A 24,784-nucleotide genomic window follows, 5' to 3' on the forward strand; every position below is an offset into this window, starting at 1 on the left:
TGAGGGGTGGGGAGGGGGTGGAGGGAGAGGGCAGAGAGAGGGAGAGGAAAAAGGAGAGAGGGAGAGAAAAGAGGAGAGAGGGAGAGGGGGAGAGGAAGAGGCAGAGGAGAAGGGTAGAAGGAAGAGAAGGGGAGGGAGAAGGAAAGGGAGAGAGGGAGAGGAGCCAATCACCCACACAAAAAGCCGGCCCGGTGAGTCCATTACTTCAAAGGAGCACACAGCTGAAGTCAGTGCGTTCTGACTCTGGAGTCAAGCACAAAAGCAAGAACTGCCTTTAGCACTGTCGGGAGGTGTTTAAAGAAAGCTACCAAGCTATCAGACAATCAGCAACCTGCTGTGCCCCTCACTAGACTGCTTCATTACAGCTGGAATTCTGGCTCCGTCCCAAGGCCCCTCGGTTTTAGTATCTCTGAGAGCTCTGAGGGGCAAGTTCACATTTTCTCAAGGTGCAAAGTATCACAGGACGAATTTTCAAAGCACCAAGGCCCGGAATGAAACGGAAGAGCCTTCCGGCAGAGCGGCTGTTAGAGCAGAGACAGGAAAAGTCTGAATATACAGCACTGCAGGGGGCTAAAAGGCAGGTCAGACTACTTTGCATTCATTTTTCAGTTCAGCCTCTCCATCTGGAATCGAATCAATCACATCCTATCAGGTCCCAAATTCCCACATAATTATGGCTGGGGGAGGTGGATTTTGCCGTGGCACTAAGGGGTACCTGATTGTGATGGGCTCCAAGTTAGAGCAGTAAGAAACCAAGAGCATTTCTTCTGATTGCTTTTGCTCATTAGGCACCAGCACTGAAGAGCAAAGAACTAGAAAGAGACTGGCCTCAAAGCAATTAACACTGATCTCCCATCTCGTACCCCAAATATTTGCAACACGGAGTTCACCGTATCTAACACACTCCCTCTCTCCCCCGACTAACCCCATCATTCCTGTTCCATCGATGACACAACGTAGAATTTATCCACGGCCACAGAGCTAATCCTCTATCCTTGGACACCAGAAAAGAAAGACAGTTTTTCTTGTGGACATCTCTGGGCAGCCAATTATCCCAAAGTTTCCTTCCAATCTGGCTTTATAATGAAGGAACGACTCAGCTGCCACCTCCTTCTTCAATCCATTAAACATCAGACTGGGATTCTGCACCTCCAGAACACTGCTCCCATACTTTGAAATATACACGACTCAATTTTCTTCTGTTTATTTTCACTGTTTTGCTCTTGCACTGATCCATCTGAGGAGGCGTAACGTGGCCTAGGGCCTGGAAGACAGAGGACCTGGGTTCTAATCCCGGCTCTGCCAATTTCCTGCTGCATGATCTTGGGCAAGTCACTTCACTTTTGTATGTCAAGTTTCCTCATCTGTAGTGCCTGTTCTCCCTACCACCTAGACTTTGAGTCCCAGGTGGGACAGGGCTTGTGTCTGACCTGATTGACTTAATTCTGCCCCACTGCTTAGAATAATAATAATAATAATAATAATAATAATAATAATAATGATTATGGCATTTATTAAGCACTTACTATATGCAAAGCACTGTTCTAAGCGCTGGGGAGGTTACAAGGTGATCAGGTTGTCCCTCGGGGGGCTCACAGTCTTAATCCCCATTTTACAGATGAGGTCGCTGAGGCATAGAGTAGTGAAGTGACTTGCCCAAAGTCACACAGCTGACAATTGGCGGAGCCGGGATTTGAACCCACAACCTCTGACTCCAAAGCCCGGGCTCTTTTCACTGAGCCACGCTGCTTCTCTTAAAAGAAAAGAGCAGAGCTTGACATACTATAAGCACTAAAAAATACCATTGTTATTATGATGATGATGCTTTCTCAAACAGCACCGCCTCTTGCACATAAGAGGAGAAACCTATCTTGTATCTACCCCAGCGACTAGACCACTAACCACTTAACAAATATCATTATAATGATGATTAAAAAAAAAAAAAACCCAGTGACACATACTGTATTTGAGCCAAATAGCTTCCTTGGGCAGAAATGCAAATTCCAGCTTCTGGCTCTTCCCTACGTCTTGGTGCTGATCGCCCCTTGAAGGAATGATCTCCTATCCCACGCACAACAGTGGAAACCTCGCGAGCTTCAGCTACAACACTGCTGTTTGATTTGAAAGCCAGAATTCCCGGAGGCCGTTTTTCAAAAACTCCAGTGAAACGGCCTCTGGTCCACCTCCGTATCACCCTGCAGGGTTGTAGCTGAAGCAACAAGGCGTAGTAGATAAAGAATGCGCCTTGGAGTCAGAAGGTCACGGGTTCTAATCCCAGCTCCGCCACTTGTCTGCTGTGTGACCTTGGGTAAGTCACTTCTCTTCTCTGGGCTCAGTTACCTCATCTGTAAAATGGGGTTTGAGACGGTGAACCCCACACGGGACAGGGACTGTGCCTGACCCGATTTGCTTGTATCCACCCCAGCGCTTAGTACAGTGCCTTGCCCATAGTAAGTGCTTAACAAATACCATTACTATTCTTATTAATTATTATTATAATAATGATCACATTTATTAATTATTATTATAATAATGATCACATTTACTATATGCCAAGCACTGTTCTAAGTGCTGGGGTAGACACAGGGTTATCGGGTTGAATGCAGTTCCTGTCCCATATGAGGCTCACAGTCTTAATCCCCATTTTACAGACGAGGTAACTGAGGCACAGAGAAGTGAAGTGACTTGCCCAAGGTCACACAGCAGACAAGTGGCGGAGCCAGGATTAAAACCCAGGTCCTTCTGGCTCCCAGCCCATATTCTAGCCACTAGGCCAAGCTGCTTCTTAGCTTGCAAGGCTCTCAAGAGGAGCAAATGATAAAACCAGAGAGCAAAGAGTTGAAGGGTTTATAATGTCAGACAACGCACAGAACGGACACCAAGATGGTGGCCCATTAACTACGGAGGAAGGAAACTTCGGTTTCAAAGGTAAAGCTGCTTCTTTGCCTGGGCCTTTTAAATTCCCAGAACCCAAAGGACTTCCACTTTTGAAGCTTCCCAAACTGTTCAACTGCACTGTCAACAGAACTCCCTTGAGCAAGTTGTTGACGCGCCTGCGCGTCTGACTCCCGTACATTTATCACTCTCAACCCTAATGAGATTTCTTGGGAGTGGGAACTCGAAGGGATTTCCTAGCTTCTGAAATGGACTTCGCTTCTGCTCTTGCTGGGAAGTTCAATGCGTGAAAAAAACAACAACTGAGGTCACACTTACTGATGGGGATTTCCACTTGGCTGGTGTAATCTACGGCAACGCCCACAGGTAAGGAGTCATCGCTCTTATCTGTCACAGGCAATTCTGCTCGGCTGGAGTCTTCTAGAAGCCAAGACTCCCAGGTTGTCTGGAAAGGAAGAAAGTGTCACTCTCGCCAGTAGTGTGTGTTTTATGTTGTTTTTGGCAGGAAACGTGTCCACAAATTCTGTTACGTTGCATTCTTCCAGAAGCTTAGTACAGTGCTCAACGCCTAGTAAGCGCTCAATAAGTACCATTGATTGATATCTGCAATTCTTGTTCACACAGGAAGACACTAGGAACCACTGGGGTGAAGATGGGGCTGGACTGAGGCACTGACATCATCATCATCATCATCAATGGTATTTACTGAGTACTTACCATATGCAGAGCTTGGGAGAGTACAAAATTGGCCAAGAAAACTTCAGAGAGGGTGAGAAAATGGACACAAAAAGACATCTGTTCCGGACAGTTCTAGCCCCAATCGTAAAACCAAATATCTGTTCTTATTCCTCAAGGTCCTGCTCGGGGGTAGAAGTTGAGGGGTGATCGGGCTCACTCAGACCAGTTCACCTTGGCCAAAAGTGTGGTGGTATGCACTGGGACGAAAAGCTACAACAAACAGCTATTTTCACCACGCACATGATTAGGGAGCTCTCAGAGCCCAGCCCCTGCCCGGACTGCCAGCTCGTTGTGGGCAAGGAACATGTCTACCAATTCTTGTTAAATTGTAATAATAATAATAATAATGATAATAATGGCACTCGATAAATAGCAGTGAACCAACTGATTCCAACCCTCCCGGGTCACCAGGACTCCGGTTCTCTGCCTCCATCACTTCTAAAAAGGTACGACAGGTGGGGGGTGTCTAGATGGGAGGCTCAGTTTTGGAGTGGGTGGTATAAAGTTGCAGAAAGACGTGTTTTTAAAGCCAAATCTGGAAACCCCAGGGGGGAACAAAAGGTATTTGCTTATCTGCCTTCATTTTTCCTTCTTTCCCACATTAGTCACTATGATTGGAAAGAGTTGGAGGCCTTTTGCAAAGGCAGTGACTGGGATCAGTCAGAGGACATGGTGAGTCTGGCTCTCCGGTCTGTACACGGGGTCTAGGATGAACCAATCAATCAATCAATCGTATTTATTAAGTGCTTACCATGTGCAGAGAGAGCACTGCACTAAGCACTTGGAAGAATGCAAGATAACAGAGTTGGTATACACACTCCCCGCCCACAACGAGCTTAAAACAGCGAAGCAGCATGGCGTAGCGGATAGAGCTTGGGTCTGAGAGTCAGAAGGTCATGGGTTCTAATCCCGGCCCCGCCACCTGTCTGCTGTGTGACCTTGGGCAAGTCACTTCACTGTGCTTCAGGTACCTCATCAATAAAAGGGGGATTGAGACTGGAAGCCCCATATGGGACAGGGATTGCGTCCAACTCGATTTGCTTGTATCCACCTCGGTGCTTAGTACAGTGCCTGGCACACAGTAGCGCTTAACAAATACCACCATCATCATCAATGGAAGCAATATCATACTCTCCCCTCCTCCACAATGGGCCATCTAGCCAACACCTGCTTCGTTTTCTCTCAGGAGTTGTTGAGGTCCAAGCACACTTTTCCCTTCAACCTTAACCACATCCTCCTCGCAGTTTGCAAAAGCCCTTTGAGGAATCTCTAAATAGATAAAGGAAGCACACGTACCTGATCGCTCTGTCGAGCGAGGATGCTGACTTCCGTTGAAGCCGCCGACGCTGCCAGCACCAGATCCCTGGTGGGATAAACCGAAACAGTGTTAAGTCAGCAGTTCCAGGAGACTTCCAGCCTGGCCATTATGAGACTCGAAGTTTGATACTAAGGCACTGCGGATCCCAGCGCCGTTCACTTGATAATGTGGGAGAGATGCACTGCAGCTACGAAACCTCGCAAGGCCAAAAAAAGAACCATGAGTCAAAGCTTTGCCTACAGTATTCTCAATTTAAAGCCCAACTGTGCTCAGGGGAAGTGAAAAAAATATATTTTTTGTAAAACAGCAGCTTCCTCAAAAGTACTTCTTCGGATCCATCTGGAAGTTTCAAAACCCTTTGTGCATTTTACAATTTAAAGATGATCAGAAGTTGGAGAAGTGGAGGAGGGTGGCAAAAAAATTGTGTTGAGCAACAATTTCTCTGCAACTGAAGTGGGTGTGCATGCTTCTAATCTTCTCTTTTCCTCACTCCATAAAATCCATTCTATCATATTTATTGAGCGCTTACTCTGTGCAGAGCACTGTACTAAGTGCTAAAATGCCAAAGGAGAAAAGGTGGCTAAACCCAGGATGCGGGGGGAAAGGAGGAGAGACAATTTCCAGAGCTATACTCACCATTCTTCAATATAATTGAGGAAGTAATGATGTTGTCTCTCCGTGCAGCTGCCATAGCAGGGTTCCATGAAGTTCACAAACATCTCTGGACGTTTCTCCTCTTTTTTCTGCCGAACGAAAGGAGAGGATTAAATGATAGACACTCTGCCTTATCCATCAGAATGTTTAGAGCCTCAAAAGGCAATGTCATCCGAACAACATGGAGGTCTGCAAGTTTTAGGGCAGTCGAGACGTCCAAATCCTTAAAGGTGATTCATTCTTATTGAGCTCCCTTAACTTCCGCCCACCTCCAAATGGGGATATATCACAAGTATCCCGCCTTAACTACCACACTGGCCTCCTCACCGAAACTCCCTGCCTCCTGTTCATACTTTACTCTGTTAATAATAATAATAATAATGATAATCATGGCATTTATTAAGCACTATGTGCAAAGCACTGTTCTAAGCGCTGGGGAGGTTACAAGGAGATCAGATTGTCCCACGGGGGGCTCACAGTCTTAATCCCCATTTTCCAGATGAGGCCCAGAGAAGTGAAGTGACTTGCCCAAAGTCACACAGCTGACAATTGGCGGAGCCGGGATTTGAACCCACAGCCTCTGACTCCAAAGCCCGGGCTCTTTCCACTGAGCCACGCTGCTTCTGCGGTTGGATCAACAAGTGATCCAAGTTGATCCTGTGGATCAACAAGGGATCTGTTGCCCGGATCACTTTTTTAAACAAAAACAAAAAACATTCGGTCTATGTTTCCTCACTCCCTAAGAACCTCCCATGGTTACCCAATCATCTCCACACCGAACAGAAACTCTCATCGGCTATAAAGCCCTCACTTTGCCCTCTCTTATAATAGTAATGATGATGGCATTTGTTAAGTGCTTATTATGTGTCAAGCACTGTTCCACGTATCTTACTACAACCTAGCATGCTCACATCGCTTCTCTAACACTAACCTACTCCCTGTACCTCGGTTTCATCTATCTCACGGCCAACCCCTCGCCCACACCCTGCCTCTGGCCTGGATCTCAAAGCCTTACTAAAATCATATTCCCCCAACTAAGCCCTCAATTTTGGGGGGGCATTTATTAAGCGCTTACTATGTGCAAAGCACTGTTCTAAGCGCTGGGGAGGTTACAAGGTGATCAGGTTGTCCCACTGGGGGCTCACAGTCTTAATCCCCATTTTCCAGATGAGGGAACTGAGGCCCAGAGAAGTTAAGTGACTTGCCCAAAGTCACACAGCTGACAACTGGCGAAGCCAGGATTTGAACCCGTGACCTCTGACTCCAAAGCCCGGGCTATTTCCAGTGAGCCACGCTGCTTCTCATTTCCCTAACCCCTTCTCCCTTCTGCGTCACCCTTGCACTTGGATTTGTGCCCTTTGTTCATTCTACCCCTCAGCCCTAAGGCACTCAATAATAATAATAACGATGGCATTTATTAAGCACTTACTATGTGCAAAGCACTGTTCTAAGCGCCATGGAGGTTACAAGGTGATCAGGTTGTCCCAAGGGGGTGCTCACAGTCTTAATCCCCATTTTACAGATGAGGGAACTGAGGCCCAGAGAAGTGAAGTGACTTGCCCAAAGTCACACAGCTGACACTTGCCAGAGCCAGAATTTGAACCCACAACCTCTGAGTTCAAAGCCCGGGCTCATTCCACTGAGCCATGCTGCTTCTCTAAGTACTTAAGTACATATGTGAGCCCACTGTTGGGTAGGGGCCGTCTCTATATGTTGCCAACTTGTACTTCCCAAGCGCTTAGTACAGTGCTCTGCACACAGTAAGCGCTCAATAAAAACGATTGAATGAATGAGTGAATATGTACTATGTACTTAAATACATATTCGTAATTTATTTTTATGTCTGTCTTCCTCTCTAGATTGTAAGCTTCTTGAGGGCCAGGAACATATCTACCAACTCCGTGACACTGTATTTTCCCAAGCACTTATGACAGTGCTGTGCACACAGTGAGCGCTCAAGCATGGCTTAGTGGATAGAGTGTGGGCCTGGACGTCAGAAGGACCTGGGTTCTAATCCCGGCTCCGCCACTTGTCTGCTGCGTGACCTTGGGCGAGCCACTTAACTTCTCTGTACCTCAGCTGCCTCATCTGTAAAATGGGGATTAATACTCTGAGCCCCATGTATCCAACCTATCTTGAATAATAATAATAATAATAATAATGATAGCATTTATTAAGCGCTTACTATGTGCAAAGCACTGTTCTAAGCGCTGGGGAGGTTACAAGGTGATCAGGTTGCCCCACGGGGGGCTCACAGTCTTCATCCCCATTTTACAGATGAGGTAACTGAGGCCCAGAGAAGTTAAGTGACTTGCCCAAAGTCACACAGCTGGCTATTGGCAGAGCCGGGATTTGAACCCACGACCTCTGACTCCAAAGCCCGGCCTCTTTCCACTGAGCCACGCTGCTTCTTGTATCTACCCTAGCGCTTAGTACAGTGCCTGGCACATAGTAAGCACTTAACCAATACCATAAAAAAAAAATCAATACCATTGATTGATTGAAGCACCCATGCATAAGGGCTTTAAGATAGACGGGTGCCGACCCCTCGAAAAAAGACTTTTCTTCCATATTAGTGCACGGGTATTTTACTTTACATTCATCAGTTCTGCTGATTTGTTTGTTGGGTTCAAGGCAACTAAAAGTTTTTCCAAGGTAGGCAGCCCACAGTCGGAGCATGGGTTCGCAGAGATGGATTCCTGCCACTACCCCGATACCTGGTGGATCAAGTTTTGTTTTTCCCTAGCCTTAAGAAGGCGGCCAAAAGCCGCCTGGCTCAGTGGAAAGAGCCCGGGCTTTGGAGTCACAGGTCATGGGTTCAAATCCCGGCTCCGCCAACTGTCAGCTGTGTGACTTTGGGCAAGTCACTTCACTTCTCTGAGCCTCAGTTCCCTCATCTGGAAAATGGGGATGGAGACTGTGAGCCCCACGTGGGACAACCTGATCACCCTGTATCCCCCCAGCGCTCAGCCACCTGGTGTGGTCAGGCGTTCCTAGTGGTTGCAGCAGCCTTTAAAAACACAGAGTTAGCTGGCTAACAACCCCCAAAACACTGAGACTTAAGATTTCATTGACTATACCTACTCACTAAGAGCCCAAACAGTCTCAACCCCCATTTTACAGATGAGGTAACTGAGGCTCAGAGAAGTGACGTGACTTGCCCAAGGCCACCCAGCAGGCAAGTGGCAGAGCCAGGATTAGAACCCATGACCTTCTGACTCCGAGGCCTATGCTCTATCCACTACACCTTGCTGCTTCTCCAATTGCTTTGTATGGTATTGTGCAGAGGGTAAGCACCCAATAAATACTATTGATCGATTCAGTTTCGTGTAGATCTTTTTGGGTGCATAGGGTGTATGACCTTAATTTTTCTATGGTCAGTTAACAGTGGTATACTGATTCTGTTAATTCATAATCATTAATTATTCATGTCTCCTCGTGTATGTACCTCAAGAGTCCCTTACCTTCTCTGTGCCTCATTTACCTCATCTGTAAAATGGGGATTAAGGCTGGGTGCCTTTAATACCATCATCATCATCAACAAAATACTAAACGCAACAGTTTATCAGGGAAAAAAACTGCACTAGTGATGGTATTTGTTAAGCGCTTACTATGTGCGAAGCACTGTCGTTCTAAGCGCTGGAAGAAGCAAAGCCATCAAATTTACCAACGGGAGCCCCCGCCATTAATGAGTACCTACAGGCAAAACAGCCAGCACCACTTCGGGTGGCGTTTCCAGGGTCCCGTCTCCAGCCGCATACACGATCGTGAACACGTAAGTACCGATCCATAGCACATCCAGAACTGAAAAAGAATGAGATGCCCCGTGAACTCCGACAGTTCAGCCACCTGGTGTGGTCAGGCGTTCCTAGTGGTTGCAGCAGCCTTTAAAAACACAGAGTTAGCTGGCTAACAACCCCCAAAACACTGAGACTTACGATTTCATTGACTATACCTACTCACTAAGAGCCCAAACTCAGTCTGAAGTCATTACCTGTTTTTCAAGAAGCTCCAACAGCTTATAAAACCCGGGGGAATCTTCAGATAAAGACCCGGTTTTTAGACTGGGAGCCCCATGTGGGATAGGGATGACATCCAACGTGAATTGCTGGAACTAACCCTGAGCTTAGTTCAGTGCTTGGCACATAATAATAATAATAATAATAATGGCATTTATTAAGCGCTTACTATGTGCAAAGCACCGTTCTAAACACAGGGGAGGTTACAAGGTTGTCCCACGGGAGGCTCACAGTTTTAATCCCCACTTTACAGATGAGGTAACTGAGGCCCAGAGAAGTGAAGTGACATAGTAATCGCTTACCAAATACCGTAATTATTATTATTATTATTTACATACACCAGAGCATTCAGCCAAAATTGTCAAAGATTCAAAAGGAAACAACCCAAACGAAGCAGAAGATTACCAGCTTTGTTAAGTGGTTGTGAAGAAGACTGGTCCTTTTTTAGTGGTCCTAAGCGCACAAATAATACTCTGTTGAACACAATGGGTACACACCCCAAATCCTTAGGTAACCCACTGTGGCGTTGGCTTTCCTAAGGAAGACTGAGGATAACTGGGAGGGCGTGAATCATCTGATGGCCTACTTGCTTGCATCTGATGGTCTTTGACTGTAAGCTCACTGTGGGTAGAGAACCTACCAACTCTGTTTTACTGAACTCTTTCAAGTACTCAGTACAGCGCTCTGCACACACAGTAAACGCTCAATAAGTGCCGCTGAATGACTGATTATCTCATAAACAGAGCGTTGTAGCCCATAAAGTTTGCTCTGCCTTGTGAGTGTTCCTTTACGGGGTCACGCTTCCTCCCACTGGGTGGTGGGGAGGGAGGTTCAGTACTGGAGCAATACTCTCAGAAAACGAGGCTGAAAAGCCCTGGGACAGGGGCTGCGATTCGGCCTGAAGTTTGGGAATTTTGTGCTCTTCCTCCCGAGGATAAAACCTGAAAAGAAGCAATACTCCAAGACCATTTCACTCAGAGCAGGTGCTTGACGATGTGGAAATGCTTTACCTCTAACCGGATTGTCTGCCTCATAAAACGGAGGACAGGGAATTACTTTCTTCTCTTGCAAGGACTGGAAGGAAACAAAAAGAGATCACGCACTTGTTTCGAACAATTCACCACAGTCACCAGCCCCAAGTGGGAGAGATGAAACTTGACATCGGGGCATCGGGGAGACAGCGTTTAATCCCACGGGGACTGGTGAGCGCAGAATAAACTTACAGGTAGATACTGGACAACGGTGCCATTCTGCTTCCCTACGGCCAGCTGTTTTCCTTTTGGGCTCCAGCACACTGAGAAACCAAAATGCAGTAGAGTTAAAGGGGATCAGCGGCCAAGATAGTAGGAACCAGAATAACAGAGTCCTGAAGTCATTTGGGCTGGATTCGGGGGTCAAACTACAAGATTCAGAGAATGTGTCTACCAATTCTGTTATATCAGTCTCTCCCAAGCGCTTAGTACAATGCCCTGCACACAGTAAGCGCTCAATAAATACGATTAATGGATTGACTGGAGAAGGAAGGTTCCCTGGCTTTAGTCTCACCATTCAAATTGGCTCTGGGTCAAGAATCCACCCTCTTCTCAGGCTCCTAGCCGTTCTTTGGTCCTGGGCCAACTACAGCAGAAGGACGGAGATAAAGGAGAAGCAGCATGGCCTAGTGGAAAGAGCGTGGGCCTTGGAGTCGGAGGACCTAATTTCTAATTTCTTTCTGCTGTGTGACCTAGGGTAAGTCACTTCACTTCTCTGGGCCCCCGTTTCCTCCTCTGCAAAATGGGAATTAAATTCTCCTTCCTCCAACTTTGACTGGGAGCCCTAAGTGGGACCAGGATTGTGTCCAACCTGAGTATCCTGTATCCACCCCAGCACTCAGTAAAGCGCTTGGCACATGTAGCTTAACAAGCACCAGAAACAAAGGAACAGCCGGGAGCCGCTCAATTTGACAACTGACCCAAAGCGGCTCATGTGAGTGTCCAAAAGCAACCGTGAGGCCTGGGGCAGTTGGTCCAATTCACGACAGGTAATCAGTCCCTGCTGCCAAGTTACGATTCAGCAAGGACCTTAAAACTGTCCTTAAGTGCCCCACTCAATAAGCAACGAATGCAATTTACTGGACACCCACTGCGTGCAGAACACTGAATTAAGTGCAACTGGGAAAGGTTTCCTAAGAGGTGGCTGGGTTTTAGAAGGGCTTTAAAGATGGGGAGAGTTGCAGCCTGGTGGATTTGAAGGAGAGGGATTTCCAGGCAGGGTGGACCACATGAACAAGAGTTGGGAGAGTCAAGAGAGAAGAAGTTTGGTTAGAAGGCGGAAGGTCGAAAGGAACGAAGAGTGCAATCCAGGGAGTACGAAGTGAAGAGCCAATATGCAGGGACCAGAACTGTGAAGCCAATGGCAAGTATTTTCTGACTGATGTAGACAGAAATGGGTAGCCATTAACGGTTTCTGAGGAATAGAGAGGTGTGTGCCGAATGAAAGTGTCATTTTTTTTATGGTATTTATTTGTACATGTCAAGCACCGTTCTAAGCACCTGCGTAGATACAAGATAATCAGATTGGACATAATCCCTGTCCCACATAGGGCTCACAGTCCCCGTTTTACAGATGAGGTAACTGAGGCACAGAAGTGAAGTGGCTTGCCCAAGGTCACATAGCAGACAGGTGGTGGAGAGGGATTAGAACTCATGTCCTCTGACTCCCACGCGGCTTGAGAGGCAACATGGCTTGGTGGAAAAAGCACAGGCTTGGGAGTCGGAGGTCATGGGTTCTAATCCTGGCTCCACTACTTGTCAGCTGTGTGACCTTGGGAAAGTCACGTAACTTCTCTGTGTCTCAGTTACCTCATCTGCAAATTGCAGATGAAGACCGTGAACCCCACGTGGGACAACCTGATTACCTTGTATCTACCCCAGTGCTTAGAACATTATTATTATTATTACTCCCCACAACTGATATTGGCCCCACAACTCCAAAGAATTCTGTTTTCACTGAGTTGCACTCTTTTTACCTATCCATTAAGCTGAGGCCTGAAAGGTGCTTGGCAAAGGGTGGCTACCCATTTAAATAGACAATGATGTTAAGGGGTAAGTACGTTATGATGGAAGAAAGTTTCTATAAATACTGGAAAAGCTTTTTCACTCAGGGGCTTTTTAGTGCATTTGCCTCTCAAAAGCAAAGAGATTACCAGTGTAAGATCTTTTCAGTATCAGAGTTGATAGTGTATGTTTTTCCCAGTTTTCACCCCTAAAAATATAATCTCGTCGAAAGGAATGAGTGCTCCCAGACTGGATCAATACGGCATTTTTGCTTCTAGAAAGATTACCTCACGGAATACATTTTTCCTCTTTAAGGGAGAGAGAAATCGGCTGTTTTATTTTCACCAATTCACTTTACGTCCAGTAGAAGATTTACCGCGTTATGTCAGGTCACCTGGTTACCCACCGGACGTAACTGCCCCAGACGACGGGCAGGACGCCCACACCTTCACCGTGTCTGTGACTTCGAGGACGGAGATACTGCCGTCGGCCAGACACACCGCCGCCATGGAGGGGACCGTAGGGTTCCATTTCATGTCGATCACCATCCCGCCCGCGTCTCTCACTAGTTTGTGATGGGCAAACGGGCGCTTCTGCTGCTTGGCCTTTGAAAACGAACACACACACATAAACGTGTCTTGTCTTTGGACAAATCTGTGACCCAGGCAGGTCTCCCCAGTGGGGACCTACTGCCCCCCTATCTGCCACATCTACGGAAAGCAGCGTGGTCTAGTAGAGAGAACACAGGCCTGACAGTCAGAAGGACCCGGGTTCTAATCCCAGTTCTGCCACTTGTCTGCTGGGCCAGTCATTTCACTTCTCAGGGCCTCAGTTACCTCATCTGTAAAATGGGGACTACGACTGTGAGCCCCATGTGGGACAGGGACGGTGTCCAACCTGATTAGCTTCTGTCTACCCCAGCACTTAGTACGGTGCCTGGCACATACTAAGTGCTTAAATACCATAAGAAAAAAAAAAAGCAAGAACATTCCATGTGTTATGACAAGGCTTAAAAGAGACATTTAGAAGAGTTGGGGAAGTAACTGGGGAAAGAGTTGGGGAAAATAAATCATAATAAACATTATCCCAGTTATAGTAGTTATAATATTTATCAAGCACTTAATGTGTTCGGAGCACCGTACTAAAAGCTGGGAAAGAGTACACAGGTGAGAATTAGATCCGGACCCTACCCTCGAGGGGCTCACAAAAGTTCAGTGGAGAACCGAACCCTTAAAGAAAAGGACACACTAAACGGCTTGACGTCAGACTACAAGTCTGCGAGTTTACAGGTCTACGCTGAGAAGCCTCCGAGTGGGGACTCAAACCTAGGAATCCTTCCGTGGTCCGACTCCGCCCCTGGGGCGAATTCATCGGCCTGCCGGTGGCCGGGATCTCACCTCGTTCCAGAACGTGCGGACGTCGAAGAAGGCGATGAGAGAGCCAAATTCGCTGGACATCATGCAGACGGACAGGGTGAGATTATCACAGCTCAGCGCCAAGTGGTGCACCGGAAACTTCATCGGAATCAGTGTGCCTTCAACATCGTCCACTTACAAACCAAAGAGGAGATACAAACGTTACTCTTGGCCGGGTGTGAGGAGCCTATACTCTTCCTATCCGGAGCTATGCGGAATGCCATTTCTTTCTTCACAAGATAAAACACGTAGCCCTGATACCGACCTCATCTTCAGACTCCGCTGAAAGTTTAACATTCACTCAGTTCTTAATTGAAAGCCCCTTCCAAGCCCTCCCGCACCCGCCACTGGAAACCTTCCTTAAAAAGCCCCCTCCTCCAGGAGGGCATCCCCTGCCCTTTCCTTTCTCTTCTCCCACTCCCTTCTGCGTCGCCCTGACTCGCTCCCGTTATTCATCCCCTCTCCCAGCCCCACAGCACTTTATGTCCATAGCTGTAATTTAGTCCTTAATATTAATGTCTGCCTCCCCTTCTAGACTGTAAGCTCGTTGTGGGCAGGGAATGTGACTGTTGTACTGTTGTATCGGACTCTCCCAAGCTTAGTACAGTGCTCCACACATGGTAAGCACTCAAATACGATTGACTGGTCAACCTTAGCACCGTGTATTGTTTGTTCATTCGTATTTACTGAGCACTTACTGTGTGCAAAGCAATGTACCAAGCACTTGGGAAAGTACACTGTAATAACAAACAGACACATTCCTACACATATTAATTGGACCCACTCTCTCACTCTGAATTATGGCATAGTCACCCGTTGTTGTGTACTGTCTCCATTACAATTTAAGCTCTAAGGGTAGGGGGCACGTCTTTCATTTTGGTCTAATACATATTTATTACTCTATTTATTTCCTTGTACATATTTATTCTATTTATTTTATTTTGTTAATACATTTTGTTTTGTTGTCTGTCTCCCCCTTCTCGACTGTGAACCCACTGTTGGGCAGGGACTGTCTCTATATGTTGCCAGCTTGTCCTTCCCAAGCGCTCAGTACAGTGCTCTGCACACAGTAAGCGCTCAATAAATACGATTGATTAATACAGTGCTCTGCACACAGTAGACACAATCAGACATATATAGCGAGCGCTTACAGCGTGCAGGGAGCACTGCTCTAAGCATTTGGGAAAGTGGGAAAATTAAAGCTGGTAGACACCGTTCCTGCCCGCAAGGATCCTACTGTGTACGGGGGAAGACAAACGTTAAAACGGATTACAGAGAGGGGAAATAATAAAGTATAAAAGAGATGCAAGTGTTATGGAACTTGGATAAATGCTGCTGATACCGCTACCTGAGACTACTTCATTAGCCCCTCACCAAATTTCTCTCTCCCTAATCTAGCCAACCATTAATGGTATTCACTATGTATTTATTGTGTGCCGAGCACTGACTGTATTAAGCCTGGGAGAGTATAACAAGACACCTAGCTAGGGTACCAGCCATAGAATAATTAATAAATAGCAGAAAGAAGAGCCCAAACAGTATAATATGTAAAAAGGTACAGTACAAGGAGAAGCACAGACTGCCACAAGGCTAAGGCGGTACAAAGCTAGCACAGAGTAGCAACTTACCAATTTTATTTGGATCCTTCCCTGGTTGATTCTGAATGAGAAGATTTTTGGTACGGAAAATCCGGACCCCACTCGCTCCCCCAGCAAAAACCAAGCCATACTTGTTGGATACAGCGAGAAGACTGGAGCGTTCTTTCGGCAATTCATCGGGGGAGTCGAAGAGTCTAACCTTCTTCAGTGCTCTGAACTGAAAATCCTGTCACCAGACGACAAACCAGAGAGCAAGTCACGGGTGGAGGAAGTTCATCGGGAGGGCAGTAAGGGTGAAACCACGTTTTGATCATTTTTCCGGGGCGTCTCACCAAATTCACTCTTTTTCCCTAATTCATTCCAGTGGCAAACTGGAGACCGACGGGAATCGCCGCACGATTACAGACACAATACGCACAGCCAAAAATCACCAAGAAAACAGTCGGTTATAATTGCCCAATTCCTGCAGTTTGATACAAATCCAAGTGTTTGATGATTCTTTTATTCTCATTTGACTTTACCTAATGCTGGTTATTGTGAAAGGTATGAAGGCTTCGCTTCACACCGATGATCATGGGACTAAGAACTGTTATATTTAGTGACCGTGAGCCCACTGTTGGGCAGGGACTGTCTCTATATGTTGCCAATTTGTACTTCCCAAGCGCTTAGTACAGCGCTCTGCACACAGTAAGCGCTCAATAAATACGATTGATGATGATGATGATGTCAACTTTTGTTCCCCAGTGAGTTTTCTAAATCAACTGCCATTCTTCTCGGCACACGCCTTCTCTGAGCACTTAACAAATACCACGATCACGATTAAGTAACGCCCCAGAGAAGCAGCGAGGCTTAGTGGCAAGAGCCTGGGCCTGGGAGTCGGAGGTCGTGGGTTCTAATCCTGTCCCCGCCACTTTTCAGTTGGGTGACTGTGGGCAAGTCACTTCACTTCTCTTCTTCATCTTTGTTACTGATGTGCATACAGCTATAATTCTATTTATTCTGACGGTTGTGACGCCTGAGTGTTTTGTTTTGTTGTCTGTCTCCCCCTTCTAGACTGGGAGCCCCTTGTTGGGTTGGGACTGTCTCTATATGTTGCCGACTTGTACTTCCCAAGCGCTTTGTACAGTGCTCTGCACACAGTAAGCGCTCAGTAAATATGCCTTAATGAATGAATGGTGGAAAGAGCCAGGGCTTGGGAGTCAGAGGTCATGGGTTCTAATCCCAGCTCCGCCACATGTCTGTGTGACCTTGGGCAAGTCACTTAACTTTTCTGAGCCTCGGTTACCTCATCTGTAAAATGGGGATGAAGACTGTGAGCCCCACATGGGACATCCTGATCATCTTGTATCTCCCTGAGCGCTTAGAACAGTGCTTTGCACATAGAAAGCGCTTAACAAATGCCATTATCATTATTATTCTCTGGGCCTCAGTGACCTCATCTGTCAAATGGGGATGAAGACTGAGAGCCCCCCGTGGGACAACCTGATCACCCTGTCTCTCCCCCAGCGTTTAGAACATAGTAAGCGCTTAACAAATACCAGTATCATTATTCTTCTCTGGGCCTCAGTGACCTTGTCTATCAAATGGGGATGAAGACTGAGAGCCCCCCGTGGGACAACCTGATCACCCTGTCTCTCCCCCAGCGCTTAGAACATAGTAAGCGGTTAACAAATACCAGTATTATTATTCTTCTCTGGGCCTCAGTGATTTCATCTGTCAAATGGGGATGAAGACTGGGAGCCCCTCGTGGGACAACCTGATCACCCTGTCTCTCCTCCAGCGCTTAGAACATAGTAAGCGCTTAGCAAATACCAGTTTTATTATTATTCTCTGGACCACAGTAACCTATCTGTTAAATGGGGATGAAGAGTGGGAGCCCCATGTGGGACAACCTGATCACCCTGTCTCTCTCCCGGCGCTTAGAACATAGTAAGCGCTTAACAAATACCAGTATTATTATTCTTCTCTGGGCCTCAGTGACTCCATCTGTCAAATGGGGATGAAGACTGGGAGCCCCATGTGGGACAACCTGATCACCCTGTCTCTCTCCCAGCGCTTAGATCATAGTAAGCGCTTGAGAAATACCAGTATTATTCTTCTTCTCTAGGCTTGAGTGATCTCATCTGTCAAATGGGGATGAAGACTGGGAGCCCCATGTGGGACAACCTGATCACTCTGGTATCAGCCCCAGCGTTTACAGCAGTGCTTGGCACACAGTAAGCGCTTAACAAATGCCATTATCATTATTCTTCTCTGGGCCTCAGTGGCCCCATCTGTCAAATGGGGATGAAGAGTGGGAGCCCCACGTGGGACAACCTGATCACCGTCTCTCCCCCAGCGCTTAGAACATAGTAAGCGCTTAGCAAATACCAGTATTATGATTATTCTCTGGACCTCAGTGACCTCATCTGTCAAATGGGGATGAAGAGTGGGAGCCCCCCGTGGGACAACCTGATCACCCTGTCTCTCCCCCAGAGCTTAGAACATAGTAAGCGCTTAGCAAATGCCAGCATTATTATTAGTCTCTGGGCCTTAGTGACCTCGTCTGTCAAATGGGGATGAAGTGTGGGAGCCCCCGTGGGACAACGTGATCACCCTGTCTCTCTCCCAGCGCTTAGAACATAGTAAGCGCTTAACAAATACCAGTATTATTATTCTTCTCTGGGCCTCAGTGACTTCATCTGTCAAATGGGGATGAAGACTGGGAGCCCCATGTGGGACAACCTGATCACCCTGTCTCTCTCCCAGCGCTTAGATCATAGTAAGCGCTTGAGAAATACCAGTATTATTCTTCTTCTCTAGGCTTGAGTGACCTCATCTGTCAAATGGGGATGAAGACTGGGAGCCCCATGTGGGACAACCTGATCACTCTGGTATCAGCCCCAGCGTTTAGAGCAGTGCTTGGCACAAAGTGAGCGCTTAACAAATGTCATTATCATTATTCTGCTCTGGGCCTCAGTGGCCTCGTCTGTCAAATGGGGATGAAGAGTGGGAGCCCCCCGTGGGACAACCTGATCACCCTGATTCTCCCCCAGCACTTAGAACAAAGTAAGCGCTTAACAAATACCAGTATTATTATAATTCTCTGGACCTCAATGACCTCATCTGTCAAATGGGGATGAAGAGTGGGAGCCCCCCATGGGACATCCTGATCACCCTGTCTCTCCCCCAGTGCTTAGAACATAGCAAGCGCTTAGCAAATACCAGTATTATTATTATTCTCTGGACCTCAGTGACCTCATCTGTCAAATGGGGATGAAGAGTGGGAGCCCCACATGGGACAACCTGATCACCCTGTCTCTCCCCCAGCGCTTAGAACATAGTAAGCACGTAACAAATACCAGTATCATTCTTCTTCTCTGGGCCTCAGTGACCTTATCTGTCAAATGGGGATGAAGAGTGGGAGCCCCACGTGGGCCCACCTGATCACCCTCTCTCTCCCCAGCGCTTAACAAATACCAGTATTATTCTTCTTCCCTGGGCCTCGGTGACCTCATCTGTCAAATGGGGATGAAGAGTGGGAGCCCCACGTGGGACAACCTGATCATCCTGTCTCTCCTCCAGCGCTTAGAACATAGTAAGCGCTTAACAAACACCGTATTATTAGTCTCCTCTGGGCCTCAGTGACCTCGTCTGTCAAATGGGGATGAAGACTGACAGCCCCACGTGGGACAACCTGATCACCTGGTATCAACCCCAGCGTTTAGAGCAGTGTTTGGCACATAGTAAGCGCTTAACAAATGCCATTATCATTATTCTTCTCTGGGCCTCAGTGGCCCCATCTGTCAAATAAGGATGAAGAGTGGGAGCCCCACGTGGGACCACCTGATCACCCTGTCTCTCCCCCAGCGCTTAGGACATAGTAAGCGCTTAACAAATACCAGTATCATTATTCTTCTCTGGGCCTCAGTGACCTCATCTGTCAAATGGGGATGAAGAGTGGGAGCCCCACGTGGGACCACCTGATCACCCTGGTATCAGCCCCAGCGTTTACAACAGTGCTTGGCACGTAGTAAGCGCTTAACACATAATATCGTCAGCAGCAGCATCATCATCACCATCACCACTCCCGTGTGCTCTGACCTTCATCTCCCGCTCGGGGACCACCACGTCCATGTCGTCGCCCATGGCCCCGGGACGAGCCCGCCTTTCCCCCTCCGGGCCCCGCGACGGGGGCCGCCGCTTTATGCGTCACTTCCGGCGCGCCCACGTCGACGTCACCGCCGCGCGGAAAGCGCGGCCAATCAGGGACCGGCAAAGCGGGCGCTTCCGGTCGGCTCGAGGGAGGGGCGGGGCCTGAAGGCGGAGGGGGCGTGGCCACGGGGGGGGCCGCGCCTGCGCCGTGGGGTGTTTCCGCGACTGCGGGGAGGGGCGGGGCCTGAAGGCGGAGGGGGCGCGGCCTCGGGAAGCCGCGCCTGCGCCGTGGGGTGTTTGCTCGACTTTGTCACCGGCGCGGGGAGCTCTATATAGAGTAGCATATTCATTCATTCCGTCGTATTTATTGAGCGCTTACTGTGTGCAGAGCACTGGACTAAGCGCTTGGGAATTACAAATTGGCAACATAGAGAGACGGTCCCTACCCAACGGCGGGCTCACAGGCTAGAAGGGGGAGACAGACAACAGAACCAAACATATTAACAAAATAAAATGAATAGAATAAATGTGTACAAATAAAATAAATCAATAAATAGAGTAATAAATGCGTACAAACATATATAGAGAGACGGTCCCTACCCAACAGCGGGCTCACAGTCTAGAAAGGGGAGACAGACAACAAAACCAAACATATTAACAAAATAAATAGAATAAATATGTACAAATAAAATAAATAGAGTATTAAATACGTACAAACATATTCATTCATTCAATTATTTTTATTGTGCGCTTACTGTGTGCAGAGCATTGGACTAAGTGCTTGGGAAGTCCAGGTTGGCAACATATAGAGACGGTCCCTACCCAACATTCATTAATTCATTCATTCATTCATTCATTCAACCGTATTTATTGAGCGCTTACTGTGTGCAGAACACTGGACTAAGCACTTGGGAAGTCCAAGTTGGCCACATATAGAGGCAGTCCCTACCCAACAGCGGGCTCACAGTCTAGAAGAGGGAGACAGACAACAAAACCAAACATAGTAACAAAATAAATAGAATATGTACAAATAAAATAAAGAGTATTAAATACGTACAAACATATTCATTCATTCAATCGTATTTATTGAGCGCTTACTGTGTGCAGAGCACTGGACTAAGCGCTTAGGAAGTCCAGTTTGGCAACATATAGAGACGGTCCCTACCCAGCATTCATTCATTCATTCAACCGTATTTATTGAGTGCTTACTGTGTGCAGAGCACTGGACTAAGCGCTTGGGAAGTACAAGTTGGCAACAGATAGAGACGGTCCCTACCCAACAGCGGGCTCACAGTCTAGAAGGGGAAGACAAACAACAAAACAAAGCATATTAACAAAATAAAATAAATAGAATAAATGTGTACAAATAAAATAAATAAATAAATCGAGTAATAAATATGTACAAACATATATACATAGATACAGGTGCTGCGTTTAGTTGCTTTCCTCTTCAGGAATTTGAATGTTAAAAGAAAATGTGTCCACCATTCATTCATGCAGTAGTATTTATTGAGCTCTTACTGTGTGCAGAGCTCTGTACTAAGCGCCTGGGAGAGTACACTATACCAGTAAACAGATACATTCATATTCCCTGCCCATCTCTGGGGCCAACTTTCATTTATTTGATTCGTTCATTCCATTGTATTTATTGAGCACATACTGTGTGCAGAGCACTGTACTAAGCGCCTGAGAGTACACTATAACAATAAACAGACACATTCATTCATTCATTCAATCATATTTATTGAGCACTTACTGTGTGCAGAGCACTGTACTAAGTGCTTGGGAAGTCCAAGTTGGCAACATAAATAGACGGTCCCTACCCAACAGCAGGCTCACACTCTAGAAGGGGGAGACAGAGAACAAGACAAAACATATTAACAAAATAAAAGAAATAGAATAAATATGTACAAATAAAATAAATAAATAAGTAGAGTGATAAATATGTACATACATATATACAGGTGCTGTGTTTAGTTGCTTTCTTCTTTGGGAATTTGAATGTTAAAAGAAAATGTGTCCACCATTCATTCATGCAGTTGTATTTATTGAGCGCTCACAGTGTGCAGAGCTCTGTACTAAGCGCCTGGGAGAGTTCACTATAGCAGTAAACAGACACATTCATATTCCCTGCCCATCTCTGGGGCCAACTTTCATTTATTTGATTCGTTCATTCCATTGTATTTATTGAGCACATACTGTGTGCAGAGCACTGTACTAAGCACCTGGGAGAGTTCACTATAACAGTAAACAGACACATTCACATTCCCTGCCCATCTCTGGGGCCAACTTTCACTCATTTATTTAATTCATTCAATCCATCGTAATTATTGAGCGAGTACTGTGTGCAGAGCACTGTACTAAGCGCCTGGGAGAGTACACTATAACAATAGACACATTCATATTCCCTGCCCATCTCTGGGGCCAACTTTCATTCGCTTAATTCATTCATCCCATCGTATTTATTGAGCACTTACTGTGTGCAGAGCACTGTACTAAGTGCTTGGTAAATACGAGTCGGCAACGTATAGAGATGGTCCCTACCCAACAACAGGCTCACAGTCTAGAAGGGGGAGACAGACAACAAAACAAAACATGGAAACGGGGTCAAAAATCGTCAGAACAAATAGAATTAAAGCTCTGTGCACATCGTTAACAAAATAAATGGAATAGTAAATGTGTACAAGTAAAACAGAGTAATAAATCTGTACAAATATATATACACAGAGCTCTTACTGTGTGCAGAGCTCTGTAATAAGCGCCTGGGAGAGTACACTATAGCAATAAACATTCATATTCCGTGCCCATCTCTGGGGCCAACTCTCATTCATTTATTTAATAAATTCATTCCATCGTATTTATTGAGCCCTTACTGTGTGCAGAGCACTGTACTAAGCGCTTGGGAAGTGCAAGTCGGCGACATAAAGAGACAGTCCCGACCCATAAATCACAAGAAGCAGCGGGGTTCAGTGGAAGAAGCCCGGGCTTGGGAGTCAGAGGTCGTGGGTTCTAATCCCGGCTCCGCCACTTGTCAGCTGTGTGACCTTGGGCATGTCACTTCACTTCTCTGGGCCTCAGTTACTCATCTGGAAAATGGGGATTAAGACTATGCGTCCCACATGGGACAACCTGATTACCTTGTATTCCCAAACCCCCAGCACTTAGAACAGTGCTTGGCACATAGTTAGTGCTTAACAAATGCCATCGTCATTATTATTATTATTTATTGAGCACTTACTATGAGCCAAGCACTGTACTAAGCACCTGGGAGAGTACACTGTAACAATAAACAGACACATTCACATTCCCTGCCCGTCTCTGGGGCCAACTTTCACTCATTCATTTCATTGCATTTATTGAGTGTTTACTATGAGCATAGCACTGTACTAAGCACTTGGGAAAGTACAATATAAGAATAAACAGACACCTTCCCTGCCCACAGTGACCTGGTTCCAAGCCTCATTTCAACCACCAAAAGTGAGCCAGCCTGGCTTGTCCCTGTAGAGATCAGCTCAGTGGAAAGAGCCCGGGCTTCGGAGTCAGAGGTCGTGGGTTCAAATCCCGGCTCTGCCCCTTGTCAGCTGTGTGACTTTGGGCAAGTCACTTCACTTCTCTGCGCCTCAGTTACCTCATCTGTAAAATGGGGATTAAGACTGTGAGCCCCCTGCGGGACAACCTGATTCCCTTGTATCCTCCCCAGCACTTAGAACAGTGCTTTGCACATAGTAAGCACTTAATAAACACCATCACCATCATCATCATCAAAACAAAACGAAACAAAAAAGCGATCAATCAATGGTATTTGCTGAGCACTTACTAAGTGCTTGGGAGAGTACAGTATAAGAGAATTAGCAGACACTTACCCCTGCCTGGAACGTGCTTAGACCCCAGAGGGGGAGACAGAAATTAAGATTCCATTATTTTCTACCTGAATGAGTGTAGATTTATCAACCCTGGGCCCAAATTTACAGAACAGCAACCCAAGACTCCCCACAGGCCCTAGTCCTCTAAACTGTAAGCTTGTTATGGGCAGGAGCCGTATCTGCTCATTCTCTCTACTCTCCCAAGCGCTAACTGTAATAATAATAATAATGTTGGCATTTGTTAAGTGCCTACTATGTGCAAAGCACTGTTCTAAGCGCTGGGGGGGATACAAAGTGATCAGGTTGTCCCAAGGGGGGCTCACAGTTTTAATCCCCATCCCGTGGCTCAGCGGGAAGAGCCCGGGCTTTGAAGTCAGAGATCATCGGTTCAAATCCCGGCTCTGCCACTGGTCAGCTGTGTGACTTTGGGCAAGTCACTTCATTTCTCTGGGCCTCAGTTACCTCCTCTGTAAAATGGGGATTAAGACTGTGAGCCCCAGGTGGGACAACCTGATCACCTTGTAAATTCCCCAGGGCTTAGAACAGTGCTTTGCACATAGTAAACGCTTAATAAATGCCATTATTATTATTATTATTATCTCTACCTGATTATCCTGCCCACACCTTAAACTAAATATACCCCAAATAGAGCCCCTTATCTTCCCATTCAAACCCTGTCCTCCCTTTATCTTTCCCAGCATTGCAAACAATACCATCATCCTCCCTATTACACAAGCCCATAACCTTGGTGTTGTTCTTGGCTCATCTCTTTCATACAATGCCCATATTCAATCTGTTACCAAATTCTGTCAGTGTTGCCTTAAGAACGTTGCTAAAACCCCACCTTTTCTTCTCCATCCAAACTATTACGCTGGTGGCAGAACTTATCCTAGCCCCCTCAACTTCTGCTCTGCCTCCTTGCTGACCTCCCTGCCTCCTGTGTCCCCCCCACTCCAGTCTGCTGCAGGGATTATTCTTCTAATAAAATGTTGAGTCCACCCTGTCTTTCCACTCCTCTTTGCAGCGTTTGCCCAACCATCTCCATATCAAATAGAAATTCCTCACCTTTGACTTTAAAGCAGTCAGTCAGCTAGCCCTCTCCTATCTTACCTCAC

At 46.7% G+C, this 24,784-nt stretch overlaps 1 protein-coding gene across 1 annotated transcript in view; it reads right to left on the bottom strand.

Moving 5' to 3' along the window:
- NUP214 (nucleoporin 214) overlaps positions 1 to 19,841 on the bottom strand; it is an 80,811-nt gene extending 60,970 nt beyond the window's left edge. The window contains exons 1-10 of the mRNA XM_038744806.1: positions 19,756 to 19,841; positions 15,703 to 15,898; positions 14,057 to 14,208; positions 13,066 to 13,264; positions 10,848 to 10,918; positions 10,635 to 10,698; positions 9,306 to 9,409; positions 5,588 to 5,694; positions 4,930 to 4,996; positions 3,214 to 3,340 (exon numbers count right to left, since the gene is read on the bottom strand). Of these exons, the coding sequence (XP_038600734.1) occupies positions 3,214 to 3,340; positions 4,930 to 4,996; positions 5,588 to 5,694; positions 9,306 to 9,409; positions 10,635 to 10,698; positions 10,848 to 10,918; positions 13,066 to 13,264; positions 14,057 to 14,208; positions 15,703 to 15,898; positions 19,756 to 19,800 (1,132 nt within the window). The 5' untranslated portion in view covers positions 19,801 to 19,841. The remainder of the gene's footprint in view (positions 1 to 3,213; positions 3,341 to 4,929; positions 4,997 to 5,587; positions 5,695 to 9,305; positions 9,410 to 10,634; positions 10,699 to 10,847; positions 10,919 to 13,065; positions 13,265 to 14,056; positions 14,209 to 15,702; positions 15,899 to 19,755) is intronic.
- Between the last annotated feature and the right edge of the window lie 4,943 nt (positions 19,842 to 24,784).

This window comes from Tachyglossus aculeatus, chromosome 4 (assembly GCF_015852505.1).
Source record: "Tachyglossus aculeatus isolate mTacAcu1 chromosome 4, mTacAcu1.pri, whole genome shotgun sequence".
NCBI classification, from domain to species: domain Eukaryota; kingdom Metazoa; phylum Chordata; class Mammalia; order Monotremata; family Tachyglossidae; genus Tachyglossus; species Tachyglossus aculeatus.